General features: G+C 41.4%; 1 protein-coding gene across 2 annotated transcripts in view; it reads left to right on the forward strand.

The window, feature by feature from the left end:
- The window catches only part of sdk1b (sidekick cell adhesion molecule 1b), a 270,446-nt gene that overhangs the window by 82,919 nt on the left and 165,828 nt on the right, over positions 1-21,699 (forward strand). For both annotated transcript variants that reach the window (XM_077524564.1, XM_077524563.1), the window contains exons 2-4: positions 2,810-2,966; positions 8,039-8,145; positions 8,226-8,373. In XM_077524564.1, the coding sequence (XP_077380690.1) occupies positions 2,810-2,966; positions 8,039-8,145; positions 8,226-8,373 (412 nt within the window). The remainder of the gene's footprint in view (positions 1-2,809; positions 2,967-8,038; positions 8,146-8,225; positions 8,374-21,699) is intronic.

Raw genomic sequence — 21,699 nt, forward strand, 5'->3', positions numbered from 1 at the left:
TCTGGCTACTGTGGGAATAATTGTCTCTACTGTAATCGCAAGTGACAGACTCAGTTTGTCACACTTTCGATGAAGTCTGTGATTTTGCACCTACATGTGCTGGTGACTAATGTGCACCTGCGGCCTTATCACTTCTGTTAGCGCCTTCGGCTTTGTTGGGGTCAGCCGCTATGTGATTTGACGCACGGTCCAAGTTCTGTCCTGTGAACTGGTATGTTATGTATGTATGTTTTTCTTCTTCTTCTTCTTCTACTACTTCTACTACTTCTACTACTACTACTTCTTCTACTACTACTACTACTACTACTTCTTCTACTACTACTACTACTACTACTTCTTCTACTACTACTACTACTTCTTCTACTACTACTACTACTACTACTACTACTACTTCTTCTACTACTACTACTTCTTCTACTACTACTACTACTACTTCTTCTACTACTACTACTACTTCTTCTTCTACTACTACTACTACTACTACTACTACTACTTCTTCTACTACTACTACTACTACTACTACTACTACTACTACTACTACTACTACTACTACTACTACTACTACTACTACTACTACTTCTACTACTACTACTACTTCTTCTACTACTACTACTACTACTTCTTCTTCTACTACTTCTTCTTCTTCTTTTCTTCAACAAATAAGGGTCCAACATCAACGGTGGCCTTTTGAGCTCGGGCCATACCTCTGTTGGGGCATCATGTACCTTACAGTTGCTGACCTGACCGGGCCAGTTCAAATTTCATCAATAAATACCATGAAATCAACACATTCATGCTTTTTACCCAAGATATTTTGAGACATTTTAACCCATTGCACACATCTTATGCTCTAAATGAAATAGGGCCACTGCAATTTGTCTCATGGTACCGTACCTAAACAGGGCCACTCAAAAAGGATTTAATATTGTGAATATTGTTGATAATTTAAGAGTATATTACATTTTTGAATATAGACGACGGACCCAGAGATGGCATGGACGTAGAGTGATTAAATGTAATCTACCGGCATGCTAAACACCGTCTTCACATATATAAAATGATCATTATTCCTGCCCATGGAAGTTGTTTACAAAGCACGGTCGAACACCACACTAATTGATGTGAGGGACTGTTTACATGCTTCGGTGGTGCTATGTTAGTTAGCATTAGAGTTGAAATGAACTGTCCATTTGCCTCTATGAATTGAGATTATAATTAGAGTTACTACCTGTTCTTTTTTTTTTTCTTTTTTTTTTGTAATTCCTAGTGGGAAAATGAGGAATGCGCTGGTCTTAAAGACACACCTTGCAACTCATTGTGGTATGACATTCATCACGAGAAAAGCAAGGATACTTGCAATAAATAGTCTCCTTGAACATTAACCACAATTAAAAGATTGAAACATAGAAACAATAGAAGCAATAGACAATAAATCTGCGTACAGATTTGTCATTGAAATCAGCGTATTTCATAATTAGCTAATTCCACAGCTTCGAATTGCACACTGCATCTTTCAGACTATGTTGACTCCATTTTTGTCAAACATTCAAACGTCAAAACATTCCACTCATTGGTTTTGTCAACATTTGCTTCATTAAAACAAAGTTGGCTCCCTTCTCAATCTTGTTTCGCTTTTAGTTCAAATAAAGTGAACGGAGAGCTGAGAGAAATGTTCAAAATCTGTTTGACAGTAAAGCAGAGGCAGTGTTATCATTTTGATGATCCCTCAACCATTTGCCAAATGTACCTTGGAAGGCCGGGTGAATGACTTCAATTATTTTTTTTGGCTAATAATTGGACCTCCCACTACCCCCAGCTAAGACTCTCGCATACACATTTTATGGCGAGATATAATTTAATGGTTTTGCTGTTACCTTTAATGGCTGCTGTTTCCATTTTTTTTTTTTTTTTTTTTTTTACCTGCACCTTTTTGTTTCTTTGCAAATGAGCATGGTGGCCTTTATGTTCTGCATTACCTTGCACTGTCATCATCCTAAATCAGATTTAAGGAATTTTCACTTTTGCTTTTGAGAACATAATTATCAAATGTATTAAGTTTGCATAGTTCAGGTTTTTCCTCTGATGTCCGATGTGTTTTTTTTTTTTTTTTTCCCTGAACCATGCTTTCATATCTGCCTTGGCATTTGCTAAATGCCGCAGGTGAATTTAATACATGATAGGAATATTCTATTCAGGATATACAGTACAGGATGCCCCAAAAGTCACCATATCCCGGTATTTCCTTTTTTTTTTTTTCTCCCTTTGGTTCTGTTTCATCAAGTATAATTTGGAGAGACTCAAGGCCATCGGCCACCCTCACTGTGCATACTTTGCAGTTTTTGTGAGCCTTTGCCCATGGCTCACTAATTGACATTGGTGCATTGCAAAATTCCCGCCTAGAAAGTCATTCTCTGTCCTGGCTGCTCCAATGCGTAGAGCAATTTATACTCTCCATGTGACGTTTCTTGACAAATCACGGCTACTACTACCACCACTGATGAAACCGCTGAACTCATAGAGCAGGCATTTCTTCCATTTTTGAACAACCTCAAGTTGATAGACTTACAAAAACTGCAAAGCTGTCAAATGCTGACACAGGCTGATGTCTGTCCAAATCATACCAGGAATGAAATTGAAAAAAAAGTTTATAAATTGTGATTTTAATTATTAAGGGAAAATAATCAACATTTTTAATGCAAAACAAATACAAAAAAATTCTTGCTGTGCCATCCATTAGTGCTCAATGTTTGCCATTGCAAACGTATTTATTCCTTTATTGAAAACTTCTGTTTCTCTTTGTGTCTGTCAGAAGTGGCACCCTACCTGCGAGGGCTCGGCCTGGGGCAACAGGTGGTGCTGGAGGGAAACAGACTGGTGCTGACCTGCTTGGCTGGAGGCAGTTGGCCACTGCAGTACCGCTGGTCTCTCAACAGCAGCAACATCACCGACTGGACGCCGCAGTACAGGTCAGCTGCCGCCAACTGGCTGCCTTGGTCTCGTTGGCACCCGTGTACGACGTGGCTAAATGGGTCTGTTTTCAACAGTCGGTTTTCATCAAAGAAAAAAAAAAAATCTATTTCAACAGGCTTTTTTTATAGAGAGCTCATGGATTCACAAATCCAGAAAAATACTCAATTACATTACAATTTTTCATTTTATTTTAGTTGCGTGTTCTATCTTTCTAATGTTATATTGTAAAATTATTTATTTTTGATATTATTATCATGACCTTTTGTGTCACCGGTGTTTCCCACTGCCTTATTGTGTAGTGCATCGCATCAATTTTTATTTATTTTAGCGATAAAGCCACTGCAGGTAGCACATGCACTGATCCGCCAATCTAAGTTTAATTTGGTGTTTGCTGATGAAGTGCTGCCTCCATGAGTGAAAATGGCTGGCTTTCTCTCCAGTTTCAGTGCTCACATAGTTGCTGCGGCCCTGGTCATCATGGTAACAAAAGCTCATTGGGCCTGTCGAGCCGAGGGATGTAACGATATCCAAACATCACGATACAATATTCTAATGATATGAAGGTCACGATACGATAATTATCACGGTATTGTGGGGGGGTTGGTGATATTTAATAAAGATCACAAGATTGTAAAAAAAAAAAAAAGATCCCATACTAAAAAAAACACAATATTGTGCTTTTGTACATAACAGCAAACCACCAACAAGCTCTAATAACAATATTGAGGCACTTACTTGCTAATGCAAGCACACATTGATCGCTTCACAAGCAAATTAGGATCCCCTTCATCTGACAATTAGCATAGATTTTAAACATAGAAGGCCAAAACATCCCAAATGAAAATTAAATTGCACTATTAAACTAGCTACTACAGGGTGCTAGAACTGCACAAATGGAAATCAACCTGACTTTTTTAACATATGTGTTCCTTTGAAATATTGTGAACATGACGACAACGATATTGTGGCAGTTTTAATATCACAATATCACAATATTGCCCTTATCCTTACAGCCCTAGTCGAGGCGGGAGGGTGAACTTGATGTCCTTTTATCAAGACAACTGGAAACTGTTTTAAATTGTGGGGAAAATTTTTTAATCTAAGAGACGGTCACAACGTTTAGATGACAAATCCAAAAAAGGTATTTCACAATTCTGTTCTTTGCATTTCTTTCTTCTCGTCCCGTTAAGAGCCAAGCTGTCCCTGTTGTCAGAAATAAAATCCATCATTGCTTTTCCATCATCATTGAAAATAGTGGCAAACTTGGGAGAGCCGAGCCACTAAGAGGGTGAGACAGCAGGAGGTGTTGTGTAATACGTTGGACCGCTCTCAACATCCTGGCAGCTGTAGTTTGATGAGGTCGGCACTACGGCAGATTGGCAGGACGCTGTGTGTGTCGTCTTTGCGCCGCTGTCAAAATTTATAACAAGTCTGATGTGAGGACAAACACCAGAGAGGACGCAAAGCCACGGGATTTTACGAGTAGATTTTACCTCCGGTCCTTCAAAGACTGCTAAAACAGACACTTTTTTAATAGACACCTTTGGAATTTCTTTACAAAAACAGTTATGTTGTTCTAGAAGATTGATTAATTCTCTCTATCAGCAGTATGGATGCAACTGGAATCACACCCAAGACCTATCAACATGTTTTGAGGTTAATAAAAAGGCATTTTTGTGCCATTACAGCTGAGTTGCTGCCACCAAGGAGGTTATGTTTTTTCTTATTTGTGTGCAAAGAAACTTTGCGAAAAAAGTGAGGCACCGACTGATGAGCCAATTTTTGCTACTGAGCCATATTATTTCCATATTTGGCATCTTTCACACATGTAGAATGCAGTGTATGCATTTTTTGTATGTTGGCAGGAGGACAGCAGCAAATTGTGAGGTTGGAGCAGGAAAAAGGAAGGCAAACAGTTTTTGATAAAACTACAAAAGTTTTCAACCTTTTTCACGGTGATGAATTTTCATCACCGACAACTAGAGCCGGATGCTATTACCGTATATTTGTTGTCTGTCAGTTGACACAAAGATGTGAATGTTAAAGGGGTCAAAAGTAAACTACAAGTTGAATAATTTCCTTTTCATGTGTAGCCCGATTAGTAGATTCCAGTTCCAAGTTTGCGCCAACTTTGGCAGGCACAAACCATAAGTAAATTTGAATTACGATCTTAGACAGTATCAATGTGTGATGCTGATATATTGAGGGTAACCAAATACCCTCTTTTCCCCGGACATGTCCATTCCTTTACATCCTCTCTGGGTGTATGTTTTTTTTTTGTTTGTTTGTGTTTTGTTTATAAATACATGAAATATCTGTCTTTCATTGCACAACAAATGTGAGGCGGAGTGCACCATGTTGTTACCACGACTGGTTAGTCCGCGGACTGCTCCCAAGTCGATGGCGAAGGGGTGTAGGGAAAAAAATTAAATGCAGGTTTTGTGTGTGCCTGTTGTTATTGTTATATTTTATTTTTCTAAAAGAAAAAAAGTAGGTCAGCTGACTTGTAATGGTCTGCACTCACAAGCCAGAGGGTGTAGGTTTGATCCCCACCCTCTGGCTTGTGAGTGATCGCAGGACCAAAAAAAGTTGGGATTTTATTATGCCAATAATACTGGCATTTATGTCATTATGTCATATTATTTATTGATTTGTCAAATAAGACTTCAAATGATATACTAAATATATACCCTGCTAAAAAAATAAATTGTCAAGGTGTTTAAATTTGGTTCTGTTTTATTAGTAGCACATCTTAGTCTGACAGTTTCTCAGACACAGTTAGAATGTGTTTTCTTCCTCTCTTGTCTTAATTAAAGACTGAAGTCAGCAAAAAAAAGCAACCTGGTTTAGCTGCTTCAGTTTTAAGAAAAGATACAACTAATTGGCAAACAAAGCCGAAACACCTTTTTTTCCGCATTCACATCTTTCTGTATTCACCGTGCTCTCAAATTGAGCCCACCCAGTAGCAGGGGCAGCCAGGTCGATTCCAAGCCGCCTCCGCCAGTATAAGCTGATTGAACTTGTCCTAAATCATCCAGAGAATTGAGCCCTGCGAGCGAGGCAGCGACTGTGTCACCGAAATTATTGTATTGATTGGCAACTGTCAACACTGAACTTTGAGTTTAGTGAGATATATACCAGCTAAAGTTGCTGGGTGCTTAAGAACTGCAGTGACAGCCCCGCTGCACCCGTCTAATAGAAATGTAATGGACCCCAGTATGACAGTGAGAGAGGGAGAGCTACTGTGTTCTATTATGTTATGCGCTATTCCTGATTAAAGTGAATTATACGAGCCTTTGAAGGATGATGCCAGCATACAAACAATGCATATGCAGCATCCTACACTACGTGTGTGTTGTGCGCAAAATTTGGCTTCATGCACTGACAGCCTGGGAGTTAAGTACTTGGCTGGCCTATTATTCATAATGAGCCCCTAAGCGATGTCCAGTTTTGTGTGTGTGTTGGTGTGCATATTTGCATTGGAGAGTTTGTCCAGCATGGCAGCAACCTAGATCCTACGCCAAGATAGCCATTAGGGAATCCCTGTCCATTTAAAATTCATTAATAACCTCCCAGGAATAAAAGAAAACAATATACATGCAGTCGAGTAAACATGCAGGTGCTAAGCCAGTGTAAGTGTGCCAAAAAGAGAAGAACATTTTGAACCAGTGGAACCAAACAGCCCTACCTAAGCATACCTAAACTATAACTGCTCTGGTTGGTGGACACACTCGGTGTCACACTTTATCGGGCACTCATCAAATTAATTTTATTTTCTTTAACAAAATAAACAAGAAAAGGAAATTAAATTAATAAATCACAATATTTACATAGTCCTGAATCACAAATGAGTCTCTAGGCGCTTTACAAGTCCACATTTCACAAATATCAATAAGATCTCCCGGTGTGAGCGCACTCATCTGGATAATCATAACTCAAAGAAAACCCATTTCGGGGAAAGAAAAAGTGAAGAAACCATTGGACGGGATCCCCCATCCAGAGTGACCAGGCTGAGTGGACGTTAATCACATGATTTGCTGTTATACGTTACTTTAAACACCATGTGAGTCCATTTAATGACGAAGAATAACGGAGCGCTGCATGTAGTGGTCTTCCTCTGTCCTGGTAGCTCAATGCAAAATCCACAACATCAACAGCTTCACGTGACTTATCGCTATCTAGCCCCTCCCTGGTCTCTTCCAGGGGAAGGGAATTGGCAGTAAAACAGGCCACAATTCATATATCAGGGGTTGAACAAGGGTGAGAATTATGTGTGTTATTTCATGATTTATGTATTATTCATTATTTTGTCAGTTAATTTATGTTTTATTTCATTTATTGTTTGATACCTTTATTTGTTTCACTGCATTGAGAAGGTCTGTGAAATAATCTGTCACAGTGAGCCATCAACAGGAGGTGTGGGCGGGATCAAAGATCTCATTGGTTACGGAAGGATTGGGCAAATTATTATTGTAACAGTCAGTATAATTCAACCAATCAGATTCTTGATACGTATGTAATGTACGTATGAAGATTAATGTTCAAACTTTTGTAGTGTAGTTTTTTCATTAATAGGCGTTTTTCCACCAACAAGCCCAGGAACTTTGAGTTCTGGGTAAAGGGAGTTCTTGGTTGTAAAGGTTCAGCAGGGAATTTATGATTTGTGTTTCCACAGCGTCTTAGAGTTCTCGGTAATTAATCCAAATGAGTTTGATTGAGCCCAGCTGATGTAAAAACAACGCCCCCAAATTTGACCAATCAGTCGTGGCCATTGCAGCCCGCCCCCTCAAAGTTCCTGCCTGGCTCATGAAGACCCTGCTGCTGAGATAGTACTTGGATGGCCCCTGGGGAATTTATTTACTCTGGTAATTGTTGTTGGTGGAAAAACACGAGAACTGAATTTTACCAAGGTAAACTGAAAAGCTCTCCAAAAGTTCCAGCGGTGGAAAAACGCCTATTGACATACATTTTCCACTTATGTTAAGTTACCAACCAGCTCAGGTTAGTGAAAGGGCTTCCCAGTACTTACTCATCATACTATATATTTGATCTCTTATGCCATCTTTAGGTTGTTTGTGCCGTCGCTGCAGAGGACTGACGCCGGCCTATATCAATGCACAGTGAGGAACAGGATGGGCGCCATCATCCATGGGAGAACAGCGGTGCAAGTGGCCTGTGAGTACCAAAAACTCAAATCATCAGCACAAGAAGGAGGATCAGTGATATGGTATGTAACATAAACTCCTTTCCTCTAGTTATGGGGAGGTTCTCAGGCCAAGAGCAGAGAACGACGGCGAGCCAAGGCCAGGCTGCCGTCCTCAGCCCGCCTCCATTGGCGTCCTTCCCTCAACCCTTGGTCAATTGGTACAAAGACGGGCACAAGATTATTCCCAACGAGCGAATGTAAGTACCTCTCAGTGAAGCAGGATACATGCATAACAATTTTTAACATACACTATAAACAGAACTATAAAATGTGATGGACCCCACACACATGGGGGTGGGTTCTCTTGTGGTGTACTATGTTTGCGTTTTATGATAAAGAGTTTTGAACTCATTTGCTCCCAAAAACGTTCTATTTTAAATGTTTTAAGTGTCCCAAATATGTTTTTAGACAGTTTTTTTTTTTTTTTTTTGCTAGAACATACAGACGGCTTTGATGCACCCTCTGAACTTCAGAGAACGGGTGAAGCAGTGGTAGTAATTACAAAAAAAAAAGGCCAGCAGGTGGCAGCAGAGTATAAGAGATCAACCAGGGCCGTGTTGCAAACAAGCTGATTTCCCCACAGTTCTAAACAGATTTGTGAATAATGATGAAACTTAGCTATATTCTAATGCCAATTGCTGCAAAACAAAAACGTATAGAAATATACTTTTGTTCCTGATAAAAGAAGAGACTCTAATCTTTCTTTTGGTAGGCTCCATGTTTTTTAGAGTTTAAGAAGAATACCGTAACCTTTTCCGTTGGACATCACTTTTCTTCCCCCAACAAATTCAGGTTGCAGCCAAAATCGATTTTGATAAAAATGTGCATTTGGAACATCCTCGTCGGTGAAAGATGAGAAGATGTGTCGCGTGCCGGCATAACTAACCATTAAGAGCACTAAGTGCTCCCGGGCGTGCTATGGAATGAGATTGTCTGTGGCCTCTCTGTGCACGTAAATGGTCAGTCTGCTGCTTTTTCACTCCTTTAATGGCACTTCCCCAAAGCTCTGCGGGGTCATTAACAAATAAAACTCATTTTTATCATGTGTCATTTCATCCAATAGCTTTCAACGGAAGACATTTTTACGTAATGTTATAATAGAGCAATTATTATTTCAATTCTAAACTATTATGTCCTGTTCATTTAGCTCATCATTTGAGGAATTTTGAGTTTGCGCTTTTATGAAAAGAACTTGAAGCAAAGGTGAAACTGCACAACACTTGTTTCCTCGGGTCTCAACAACAGCATTTGTTAAGACATTCAATTTGAATGTGTATTGATTACTGCTTAATCCCCATATAGATTACTCCACTTTCACTAAAAGTCCTTGCAACACTTTGTTCAGTTTGTCTCTATAAATTCCACATACTCTTATTTTTACAAGGCACAATGATTTTTTTTTTTTTTTTTTTTTTAACTACATTCTGGTAAGTACTGAGTATTGTTACAGTATATCATAAGATATGTAAAATAAAGATGAGTGCTCAGATTTAACTTCTGTAGATGCTGTGATTGCACTGCAAAATGGCAAGTTTTAAGCACAAAAAAAAAAAGGACATGCTTGTATGAGGTGTGAAAGATCTTTAGAGCCCAAGCCTCAATCCCATCAAACACCTCCCATCCATCGCAAAGATGGTCATCGTTGACCCCTTCTGATGTCACAGAATTTCCACTGAAAGTATTCCCAGAAGACTGTAAGCTGTTATAGCAGCAAAATGTTGGACCAACTCCATATTTTGCCAATTTTCACATCGCAGAATGGACAGATGTCCACATACTGTAGTGTAAATTGAATGCAGCCTTTCCTTCAGTTCTCCCTTAGGAATAAGTGTTTCATTTGATGCAGTATGAAATGTGTATTTTTTAATAAATAGCTTACCCGTGACACTAGAAATGGAGATCTGCAGTTGATGCCTCACCTTGCCAGTGAAGCACTTTGTATTTAATAGAGAAAGGAAATGTATCACGTTCCTCCTTAACCTAAATGTCCTTCACAATATCCTACTCATTTGAATAACAGTGTGAAACCTGGTCCAATAGGCTGCCAAAAAAAAAAAAAAAACACAGAGTGAAAGCATAACCATCACTGTGTAACTCAAAGTCAGCCACATTTTTGGGATATCAACCTGTGCAGTTAGGAAGCTGTAACGATTGTGAATCAATTTCACCTGCTGTTGAGCAAATGACGGACAAAAGATAGCAAGGAGAGGCAATTAGAAAGACAACCACGATTGATTCCTCGCTAGTTTTTCTCTTCTTCCCGCCATTGTCCTCGCCAATACAGGTAGCATAAGGTGATATCTGCAGCAAGCAGGAGTTGCTCAGGAAGAGCAGCTCCTCCAAACATCAATATGTGCAGTGGCCAAGAGGTTTAGCATCGGTTCAAGAACGTTAATGAGACTAGGAGACAGACCGGAGTTACTGGGTCGTTTTGTTTTTCTGCTTTCATTATCCTCACCAGGGTGAGGCATTTTCGGCAGCCCACAGCATTTTCGGCAGTGTTGCTTAGGTAGTCAATGGTGTCCTCCAGATTTCTTGTACAGTGGCCAGAAGGTTACTGCAGTGTCAAGAGAAGAGTTACCCGTAGACAGGCCAGTAGAACAGGAATGGCAGAGAGGAGTTGGAAATTTCGTTAGCATGACACCCACTGTCCATTGCCTTTGAGGGGCGGCATCCAGGTCTTGGATGCCATCCCTAGTGACCATCCATCATCAGGAGAATCCCCAGATTTTGATGAGATACCAATATGAGATACCATGCCATTATTATTGTAGTTTCACTTTTCTACCCTCCATTATCATCACCAGTAGTGGTAGCATGAGGTCATTTCAGCCGCCTACAGTAGTTGCTAAAATAGTACAGCTCCTCCAAACATCCATATGCACAGTGACCAGGAAGTTAAAGTCAAGAGTGTGTTTGAGATGTCAGGGGAAAGGTCAGTACAACATGAACATCAGAAAGAAGTCAGACACACTCTTCTTTACCATGGCAATCTGTCCATTGTTTTTTAAGGTCAGAATCCAGGTCTTGGATGAGATCCCTAGAGGCAATCTGTCATCTCATCAAGAGAATCCCAAGATGTTCACAAAATACCAAGAGATTTGTCAGTATTTCTTGGTAGTTCTGCTTTTCTACTCCCACATGACCTCACCAGTATTGGTAGCATGAGGCAGTTTCAGCAGCCCAAAAAGTCTCTAAGGTAGTACAACTCCTACAAACATCCATATGTGCAATGGCCAGGAGGCTAACACGGACTCAGGTGGTTGAGTGAGATGCCAGGCGACAGGAAAGCACAACAGGAAGAGCAGAAAGGAGTCGGACACACTTATTCCACGTGGCACTCACTGTCCATTGACTTTGAGGGTCAGCATCCGGGTTTAGGATGAGTTCCCTAGAGACCATCTCTCAAGAGAATATCCAGATTTTGATGAGATACCAAGAGACATGCCACTATTCCTGGGTAGTTTCGCTTTTCTACCCTCCATTATCATTACCAGTTGTGGTAGCATGAGGTGGTTTCAGAATCCCGCAGGAGTTTCTAAGGTAGTGCATCTCCAAACACCTCCTGGCCACTACACATATGCAGTGACCAGGAGGTTAACACAAGGCAAGAGTGTGGTTCAGATGTCAGGGGACAGGCCAGTGCAACAGGAACAGCATACATGTGTCAGAAACAGACTTATTTAGCATGGCACTCACTGTCCATTGCCTCTGAGGGTCAGGATCCAGGTCTGGGATAATTTCCCCTAGACACCATCCATCATTTCATCAAGAGAATACCCAGATTTTGATGAGATACCAAGACTTACCAGTATTCCTGGGTGGTTCCGTTTTTCTACCCTCATTATCCTCACCAGTAGCTGAAGTGGTTGGTTGGAGGTGTGCAGTGGCCAAGAGGTTAACACAGACTCGAGAGTGTGGATGAGATGCCAGGTGACAACAGGAAAGACAGTGGGGGTCAGAAACAGACTTCTTTCATTTGGAATTCACTGTCTATTGACTGAGGGTTAAGATCCAAGTCTGGGATAAACATGTGGACGCTTTAAACATGACTGAGCCACATCATTAGTTATCCGGAAGTCTATCCCTCCATCTATTTTTTTTTTTCATGGCAGCTTTTCTCATGGGGAGATGGAGTACACCCTGGATTGGTCTCTTGTCGATCACAGCAGTAAATACCCAAAAATCCATCCATCCATTTTCTGTAGCACTCTTCCTCATTTGGGTAATGGGTAAACCGGAGCGGAGCCTATTCCAGTTGATTTGGGTGAGAGTCATGGAGAGAAGTTTCAAACTCCAATCAGGAAGACCAGAGCTGAGAGTTGGATCCAGAACCCAGAACTGTGAGGCAGACTGGCTAACCACCACTATCCACTTTCCTGTCCCATCTTTTTTTGTTTTGGACATTCCATTTATTTGTTGAGCAGTCAATCAACCAAGAATAAATGGAAGACCTTGTCCGTTTATCCATCATCCAATTGTTGTTTTGATGCGGTTGTGTAATCAACTGCGGCTGTGTGATGTTGGCAACACTTCTGCGCTCTGATTAGTTTGACACACATGTCAGAATCTCATTTTCCTCCAAGACACTCTATCCCGCTGCCTTTTCAAGCATGAGAATAATCTGGACAGAAACTTTTATTTCTTCATCTTGAAATGAAATTTCCCTGATTGGCTTGCCGCCCACACATGCACACTCACACGCTCATGAAAGCCGTTTGAAGACTCGTGCGTGGCACTTCCTTTGAACCTTCATAAGACTAATTTGCACCTTTCTTCACAGCTCCCCTCTTGTCTTCACGTCTCCCTCTCGTCCGCTCTCCCCTCGCCCCCCCCTCTCGCATCTCAGCTTTTCTGCCTCCAAATTATTCTTTATACCGCCACGTTCCCTCGGTGCACTCGCCTTCTCCGTCTCTTTCACGGTCATTACGGCATCGGAGGATATACTGTCGGAGAAGCCGTAAACGTCTGTTCCTCCGTGAACACACACATAAACACAATCTGTCTCCAAAGACCGATCTCACTTCCATATACCTGGCCGGAAACCTCTCGCCGTGCAGTCATGCGTAGATTGTGAGCTTGCTGACTATGTGCGCGGTTCTGTGTGTGCGTGGTGACGCTGGCCGATCCGGCGGTCCGGCGAGACGAGGCCAGATGGCGCCTGGCGGTTGGCAATCTTGGCGGCGACCAAGCTGATGATGTTGTTTATTGAGTTTATTGATCCGTTATGCGCTCCATCTCGCTGTCTTTTCAGCCCTTGCACACAGCTTGAACTTGATGTCCAGGGGTCTGCACTCAAAAGCTTATGCGCACACACATGTACACACATAATAGAGAAATAAACAACCTACCTGTATGCGTATTTTCATGTCGGACTAGAAGCTTGTAGTTTTTACGTTTCTTACAAGACTTATTCGCCACAAATCATCCTTGAAACCGACAGCATCAAGCAATTGATAGGAAATATCTTGCGCCAAGATCTCAGTCAATCAAAATATCAACCGCTGTTGACTTTCCCTCTCTCTCTCTCTCTCTCTCTCTCTCTCTCTCTCTCTCTCTCTCTATTTAGAGAGGTCAAAATAAATAACAAGCCTATTTTGACAAAGTACAAGCTACGGTACAATTGTGACTCTTGGCTTGTCTCAACACAGTAATTATACCTGAAATCAATTTGGGTCTTTATTTTTAAAGTTTTATACAATAAAGTGCTGTTTTGCATTATTAAAAAAAAAATGTGTTTGGGAGTTGAGTGGCATTTCAATGGGGCAACTATTTGATTCACAAGCTTAGTCATAGAACAAATGAATCATTAGGGGACACTTGTCCTCAAATAAAGTACAAATACCTTAAATATCTACTTAAGTATAGTAACAAAGTATTCATACCTCATAATATACCACCTGACGTATTAGCTCTGTTTCGGTCACAGCTGTCCGGCGGCGATCAAAACAACTTCGGGACGGCTCTGGCCACCGACCCGCGCTGATGTATATTTTAGCGGTGACCCCGGAAGACCCGGGCGGCACAGAGCGAGCCGCTGCCTTTAATTAGCTCTGAGGCCTGTGGCAGATGGACGTGAAGTGAATGTGATGAAGAGGTGTCGAAAAAAACAGATCCAGGATGTGGAGAATTGGAAGCCTCCTGATGATTGATCAAATAAAGCCGGTGATCTATGCAGGAGCATGGTAGGAATGGACAGTGTTTTATTAGGATCTTTTTTTTTTGGCAACGTTTTTCAGCAGAGGCCATATGCTGTAAAAACAAAAAAAATGTGTGCCTATGCGTGTGTTTTGACATTCATTTATTTTCATTTGTCACACACCGCTTTATCGGGGGGGAGACAATTCATTATCCAGCTTCCCATAACACACCGAAGAGTTCTGAACCCTGAACAGAAGGAATTTTCTCGGTATCTGAACTTTGAGAACAGGTGCATGTGTGGGTGCGTGTATGTGTTACACTGGCACAGCAAAAAAAAAAAAAAATGCAACAATTGTGGCGAGATTGGAAAGAAATATCATCTGATTCAGCCACATATCGCAAATGCAACAGGCCATTTGGACGTTGCTTCAACTTTCAGTGCCACTTTCTCACGGCAGCCACAGTAGCAGAACACTTGAAAACAGGAAATGAGTGTGGAGTTTAGGAGTTTAAGCTCTTCTCAATCCATTGTGTCTGGAACTTAATCTCTGGAGTCGAGCGGCTTAGATAGTGTATGTGACTCTCTTCCCAATGATATGATTTGGTTACTTTAGAGATTAGAGAAACAGGCCGAGCATTTTAAGGCATATGGCGGCAAAAAGAGCCATGTGCCAAATGTTTGCTTGTCTCTTTAGTGCTCGAGTCTGGTGTTTTCATAAGTCATGAATTATGTTCTCAGATTTCGGGGGAAATTTGCAGGAACAACATTGTTTTCCCTCACTGAACACATACGAAAGCATAAGGGTGCACTCATACTAGATAATTTCTGCCATACGGGAGAACCCTTGACAACTGAAATGTGGAATGTGTGAACTATCAGTGCCACGCTCAAGCATGGCTGGAAGATGGTGGCTTGGGCATGACACGATTGCCCAAGCAATTGGGTGGTTGGGTGAAAAAAACAAAACAAACAAATACTTAATACAGTGGAAACTCAAGAGTTCGAACGCCCGGAACTCGTACAAATCGGACTTCAACCAAAAAATCTGAGTAAAAATGCCTCGGAGTTTGACCTCATTCTCGGAGTTTGAACACACAAGCAAAGCAAGCTAAACCGAACGTACCTTGAATGGGTAGTCGAGTGAAGCCGAGCGCTGCCGAATGCTCACGTTGGCGGCAGTCGAGACGATGCGCTGCTCATTTCCAGTCAGAGTGTGAATACTCCCGGAGGTGCTCCATACATTCGCGAGCGCATGTTGGTTTTTCCACGACAAGACAAGAAAAACGAACAGTGCTACGAACCACAGTGGATTTAGGAAGATTATAGCGCCATTGTAACTACCGTGACTACTTTGTCAAGACGCTATCGGTCACCCTGCACGATCGGCGACGCGCATGCGCAAAAGATCCCGTCATCTTGGATCGCCTACTACGGCAACCACACTAGAACAAAAACCTTTATATGCGTACACGATACAACATGAAAAGAAAAAAAACATGTAGATTATTGATGCATTTTAAAGTAACTAAGTAAATGTTAATCCTATACGATGAACATTTTACTTTTGACCTCATTACATTATAGTGAGTCTGCATTTTTTAACTTTACAGTAAGTCTGCGTTGTGTGTGTTTTAAATGTCCCCCCTGCCTCATCCACTCCCAAAACCTATACTATGATATTGGCCACACATTATTCTAAATACAATAATAATACTGCAGACTAAACGTAAATTATAACAATGAAGACTCACTAGGAATGTAATTGGGTCAAAAGTAAAACCTTTGTCTTTAAAACTTGTAGAATTAAAATACTTTCTTGAAGATTCATCAAAATCTAAGATTTTTTTTCAATGTTGTATTTGTGTTTACGAATGCACAATATCGTGCAGGCATATCAAGGTATTTTGTTCTAGTGAAGTTGCCGTAGTTGGCGAGCCAAGATGGCAGGATCTTCTGCGCATGCGCGTCACCGATCGTGCAGGGTCACCGATAGCGTCTTGACATGCACGAGGACCCCCCCCTTAGCTGTTCAACAATGTGCCTGACGATAAAGGACACACGCAAGGACCCCTTAGTAGTCTAACAATATGCCCAATGTAAAATACACAAACTCAGCACTGAACTAAAGCATGCATTAAAATAGCATTTTTCATCCACTGATGCCGTCACACCACAACAAAAAAGGTAAGTTATTTTTTAGTGTTTAAATACTATACAAGTTATAAATGTAACAAAAACAAAAAAAACAAATAGAAATAAAAAAAAGGAATTTTCTGTTTTTGGAGCTTGGGAACGGATTCATTGCATTCACATTATTTCTTATGGGAAAAAATGTTTCGGGGTTGAACAATTGGGGCTTTGAACGAACGAATTGGGTTCAAACTCCGAGGTACAACTGTATTGCTTTATATTTCCATCATTAGTCAGAAAAATCCGTTAGGACTGACCCAGTTATTGATGATTACCCCGTAGGCCATATCTTATTTTGAAATGACTAGGTCAGAACCATCAAAAAGCTCAAAACGGGTCACAATACTGCCTACTGGTTAAATTGACGAGCAAAAACCCACTACCGCGCGATGCTTAGTCTGTCAATTTTTCCACTTTTCCCGTAAACGAACTTAATTGTCACCAAAACAGGCATCCATCATTGATGGATTGACAGACCTTCCATCAATATTGACGGAATGCCCACCTCCGGACTTAATTGATCTCCAAGGACTGTTGGCGACCAATTATGGGTGTCCTCTGCCTCTAGCCCAAAGTCAGCTGGGATCAGCTCCAGCAACGAGAACAAGCAGAACAGAAAATGGATGAATGATTTCCAAGCAACTCTTTGTTCCCCTGTTGGGGCATGGTGCAAGGAAGAACAAACTTTAGCTGTACTGACAAAGATGCACTTTCCCTTATATGTCAATAAATAATGCTTTACTCGTGATGACAGAATTTTGGCACACGCCGAAAAATTCAATCTATAAAATCGTGTAATTTGGCTCTCATTCCAGTTGGGATTGTTTGGCCTTGATGGATGTCTGCACTCCACTGAGTGCCAATCTCCTTTGCATCTGCGTTTACGTGATATTAAACGGAACCAGCTTTTTTGTAATAAGTGTTGGAGCAGGTATCTTTTGATCAGTTTTCCACATTTTGTAAACCCGTCTGCCTAAATCCATCTATCATGCACCTGCTGGATTTATCTGGCCGTCTCAATCTTCACCTGAAAAGCGAGCGACAGAAGTTATGGCGGAGATATATTCTACATTATCACTGTCAGACTTTTATATCAGCATTCCCATGCAGCTGCCATTATGCATCATCCTTCTTCTTTGTTTTTTAACAGACTCTGCGTCATGCATATTTAAAAAATTGAGTCCAACACCAAATCGCAGCTTCTCCAAACATTTCAAGCACATTTTGAAAGCTAATTTTACATTAATCACAAGCCAGTGGCGTGCTGGGTTTTATGCCAGCTGTGTTTCAATTATCGTAATGTCTCCGACATTAGTTCACCGCCAGAACAGCCTCTTTCCTGCAAGGCTGAAATGGCTTGTCTGACTTGTTTGGTGAAAATGCCAATGCAGTACGTCTTCATTTGCGGGGTACTTTCACTCGTGTGTTAATGTGAGCTTTTAGTCGGGCGGCGTTACAAGAATTAAAGATAAATAGAGAGAGCCCGCACACCAGTCTGGCTTTGCTTTCTGTTGGCATTTTGCTGTCTTTTCGAATTGATGGCTCGAATAAGACCTGTCAAAATTCTTCAGACTTATAAATTAGTGTCTGTGGTGTGTTTCCTAGATGCCACAACTTACAGAAAATCTTGGTATCATTACTTAAAAGTGTGGAGATGACACTACACCCATCCGCATGCTTGTTAGCTCACAAGCTAGCTGATGGCTAGCAGCTCTCATTGTGTGACTACTGCCAAGGAAGACTTAAGGCGGCCTGACAATTGCACGACTTTTGGGCACGATTCTATCGTGGCAAGTCGTGCTATTTTGGGGCACTAACTGGGAGGTTCCCGCACTGTTCACGACTAGTTGACGCATAATTCACGACTGCGGGTCCATTCGTGTCCACATTGACACGAACTGGTACGACGAGTTCACGCATAGTTTGCGCATAGTTTACGCATAGTTTACGCACTAACCGCATTTGCACGACGAGTTTGCGCAATTCGGACGGTGTCGTGCCGATTTGGGTACACCATATAAAAAGAGGGCCTCCCCAACCCAGTTGCGTACCCGTCGGCTGTTGAGTTCAGAGGTGGCCGGGCCGCGCTGGCACCGGCGGGGGGCTGTCCCAAGGCCGGGACCAAGTTTGAGTGGACGTGGGGAAGGCGGGGGAGCTCAAACCGAGCCGGCCGGCTCGGCCGCCTCCCCGCGACCCAGCGATTTTTCACCCTCTCTCTCCGGTAACGATCCTTCCGCAGGTTCACCTACGGAAACCTTGTTACGAATTTTACTTCCTCTATAGTCAAGTTTGATCGTCTTCTCTGCGCACCGCCAGCACCAGGGGGGGCCCATCCGAGGCGCGCACTGCCACGCGCTGCCACGCACTGGCGCTCATCCTTCCCGCATCGTCCCGACGAGTTCACGAACAGTTTGCGCATAGTTCACGACCCGGTCGCGAAATGTTGTCGTGACAAAAATTTTGAACATTTCAAAATTTTTGCCCCGACATGGCACGCGGTCACAACGGGTTTACGCACACGTCACGCCACTTTACGACTAGTTCGCACACTGGCATGACTCGAGTCGTGCCATTTTTGTGCCACAAAATCGTGCAAGTGTAAAAGTGGCTTTACTCTGTCGTATTTTCTATCGGTGGTTGTTATTGGCAGCCTGCACATATAACCGATACATAAACATGAAAGTAAGGCCAGTATCGGCCTGATATGATACCTGGTATCAAAACTGGCTCCTCCCTAGATGGAATCTGATGCACGAAATACGATTAATCAACAATTCCACACAATTGTCAAATAATCGGTTAAAATGCCCTAATGCGCTAATAGAAGCCAAATGGCTTTTGGATGTCTGCCTCATCTTGATGATTTGATAGTATACCCTCACCGTTCACCTCACTCTCCTCCCTCTTCTTTCTCCATCTTTTTCCTCTATAATTGAATGACTCCCGTTGCTCCCCTAATGCGGTGCCAAAGAACTGAATAAACGTTCTCTATTGTAAACTTGTCCATTTCCGCTTTTATTATCCCTTTCATCTTTTAAATAGATGTTTATTTTTCCACCCTTGCTCCGTTATCCCCTTTTCAATCTCGCTTCTAAAAATAACTGTCGATAAATGTCCTCCTGTCCCCCATAATTCTCTTGGTTTTGCAATATGACCTAAATGTAGTCACCTTAATTGTGCCTATTATGCGGCCTCCTGCTGACATGCCAGAGGAGAAAACAATGTTGCCTTTGTGACACTTGAGATGGATGCGTGCTTTGGGGCAAGGGACTCGTGCAGCTGAAACAATGAATAACAATAGTCAAGGGTCTTATGATTATGATGCATGTTTGCCTTCCAAATGCACAAACCTAATTTTTATGACTGATTTTTTTCACCTGCTGTCTGAGCTGCCATTGCCATCATTTGGAAATACTGCCCGTGAAAAAGGACATTTTAAAGCTATTTGTAGGGATGTGATTTTCCCCTTGTCGGCATTGCTGAAGTGCTCTTGAGCAAGGCTTCTGAGTCTGCCGTAACACTGCACACTTTAATTGATCTGAGAGAACGTATACTTGCCCTAGTAGGTGCTGCTATTTTGGTTAGCGAACGTTTCGGGGGTTATTTAAGAGTCAGACTTTACTTGCACAAACAATGTTACCTATTTTTTATCTTCCATTTCATGTGAAACTGGACTTTAAACCAAAAGGAGATTATATTTATATTCCACAAACCGACTTAAAAGAGCAAATAAGCGACCTATATCCTCAGAATGAACATAATAGCACATAACACTGTGGCGTGATCACGTCAGAGTCGATTAAAACTCCAATTGTCATTAAAGCTCGTCGTCTTCAATACTGAGCACAGAACCCGTTTATCCATCACTCTAATCATATGAGAGACTGTTTACACTTCTTTCAATGCTGCCGTTTTGATCAGTGTCAGTGTTCAAAAAGGCTCAGCAGGTTAACTCTGTAGTGTCTGCGTGTAAAGGATGAGTCTCTGAACTCAGATCATTACAGTGCCTGTTTGATTCCTTTGATTGAAAATGGAGCAACTACAAGAGAGAGAGAGGCTTTTATTTCTTATGGCAGGGGCGTCCAAACTTTTTCTCTGAGGGTCACATAGAGAAAAATACGACACATAGATCAATATAGGCGATATTTAAAAAACGATCACAATATTGTGCCAAAAAAAAAAAGAGCTCATACTAAAAAAAGCACAATATTGTGCTTTTGTACATAACAGCAATGCATATAATCCGCCTACAATCTCTAATAACAATACTGAGGCACTTGCTAATGCAAGCACACATTGATCGCTTCACAAGCAAATTAGGTTCCCCTTCATCTAACAATTAGCATAGATTTTAAACATAGAAGGCCAAAACATCCCTAATGAAAATTAAATTGCACTAATAAATTAGCCACTAGAGGGTGCTAGAACTGCACAAATGGAAATCAACCTCACTTTTTTAACAGATGTGTTCCTCTTAAATATTGTGAACATGACAACGACGATATTGTGGCAGTTTTAATATTACGATATCATGATATTGCCCTTATCATTACATCCCTATTTATTAGTAGCAAATAGAATTTTGAGTATATTCTGCGGGCCGCTTAAAGATGCATGTTGGGCCACAAAAGGCCCCCAAACCATAGTTTGGGTTACTATTTTATGGGATTATTGCAGTTTTGTTAATTGCATTTAGCGTGTCCATTTAATATATCAATATAGAATTTCAATAAATCTTTAAATGCACCAAGACTTTTTGTGTATGCCCACAAGTTTCCAAAATGTGTGGTCCAAATCGTAGGCCGCTACACTTAATTCACTTTGAAAACATTTTCTTTCAGCGATTTGTTCCCCTTTGTACCTTATTTTTCATGAATTTTGCAGTAAAAGAAAATCAGATGACTTGGTAAATTTTTAATATCGCCGCTGTTAGTGCATGGAGGGGGGCGGGATGGGCTGTGGAGGGAGGAGGAGTTGGATTGCGGTGGTGGAGGAACGACATGTGGCAAAGTCAGGAATGGAACAAGGGTTTGCTTTAATTGCATTTTCAAGTAATATTATTCATTGTCTGGGTGGAGTGTGGAGGAATTGCACGATGGAGACAGCACTTTAGGGCCTGCTCTCGCACAATGAATATTCATGGTTTACAATGCCGAAAGCAATTTGTTGTTACTCAGTGTTGATGCTCTTT

This window comes from Festucalex cinctus, chromosome 6 (genome assembly GCF_051991245.1).
Source record: "Festucalex cinctus isolate MCC-2025b chromosome 6, RoL_Fcin_1.0, whole genome shotgun sequence".
Classification (NCBI taxonomy): Eukaryota; Metazoa; Chordata; class Actinopteri; order Syngnathiformes; family Syngnathidae; genus Festucalex; species Festucalex cinctus.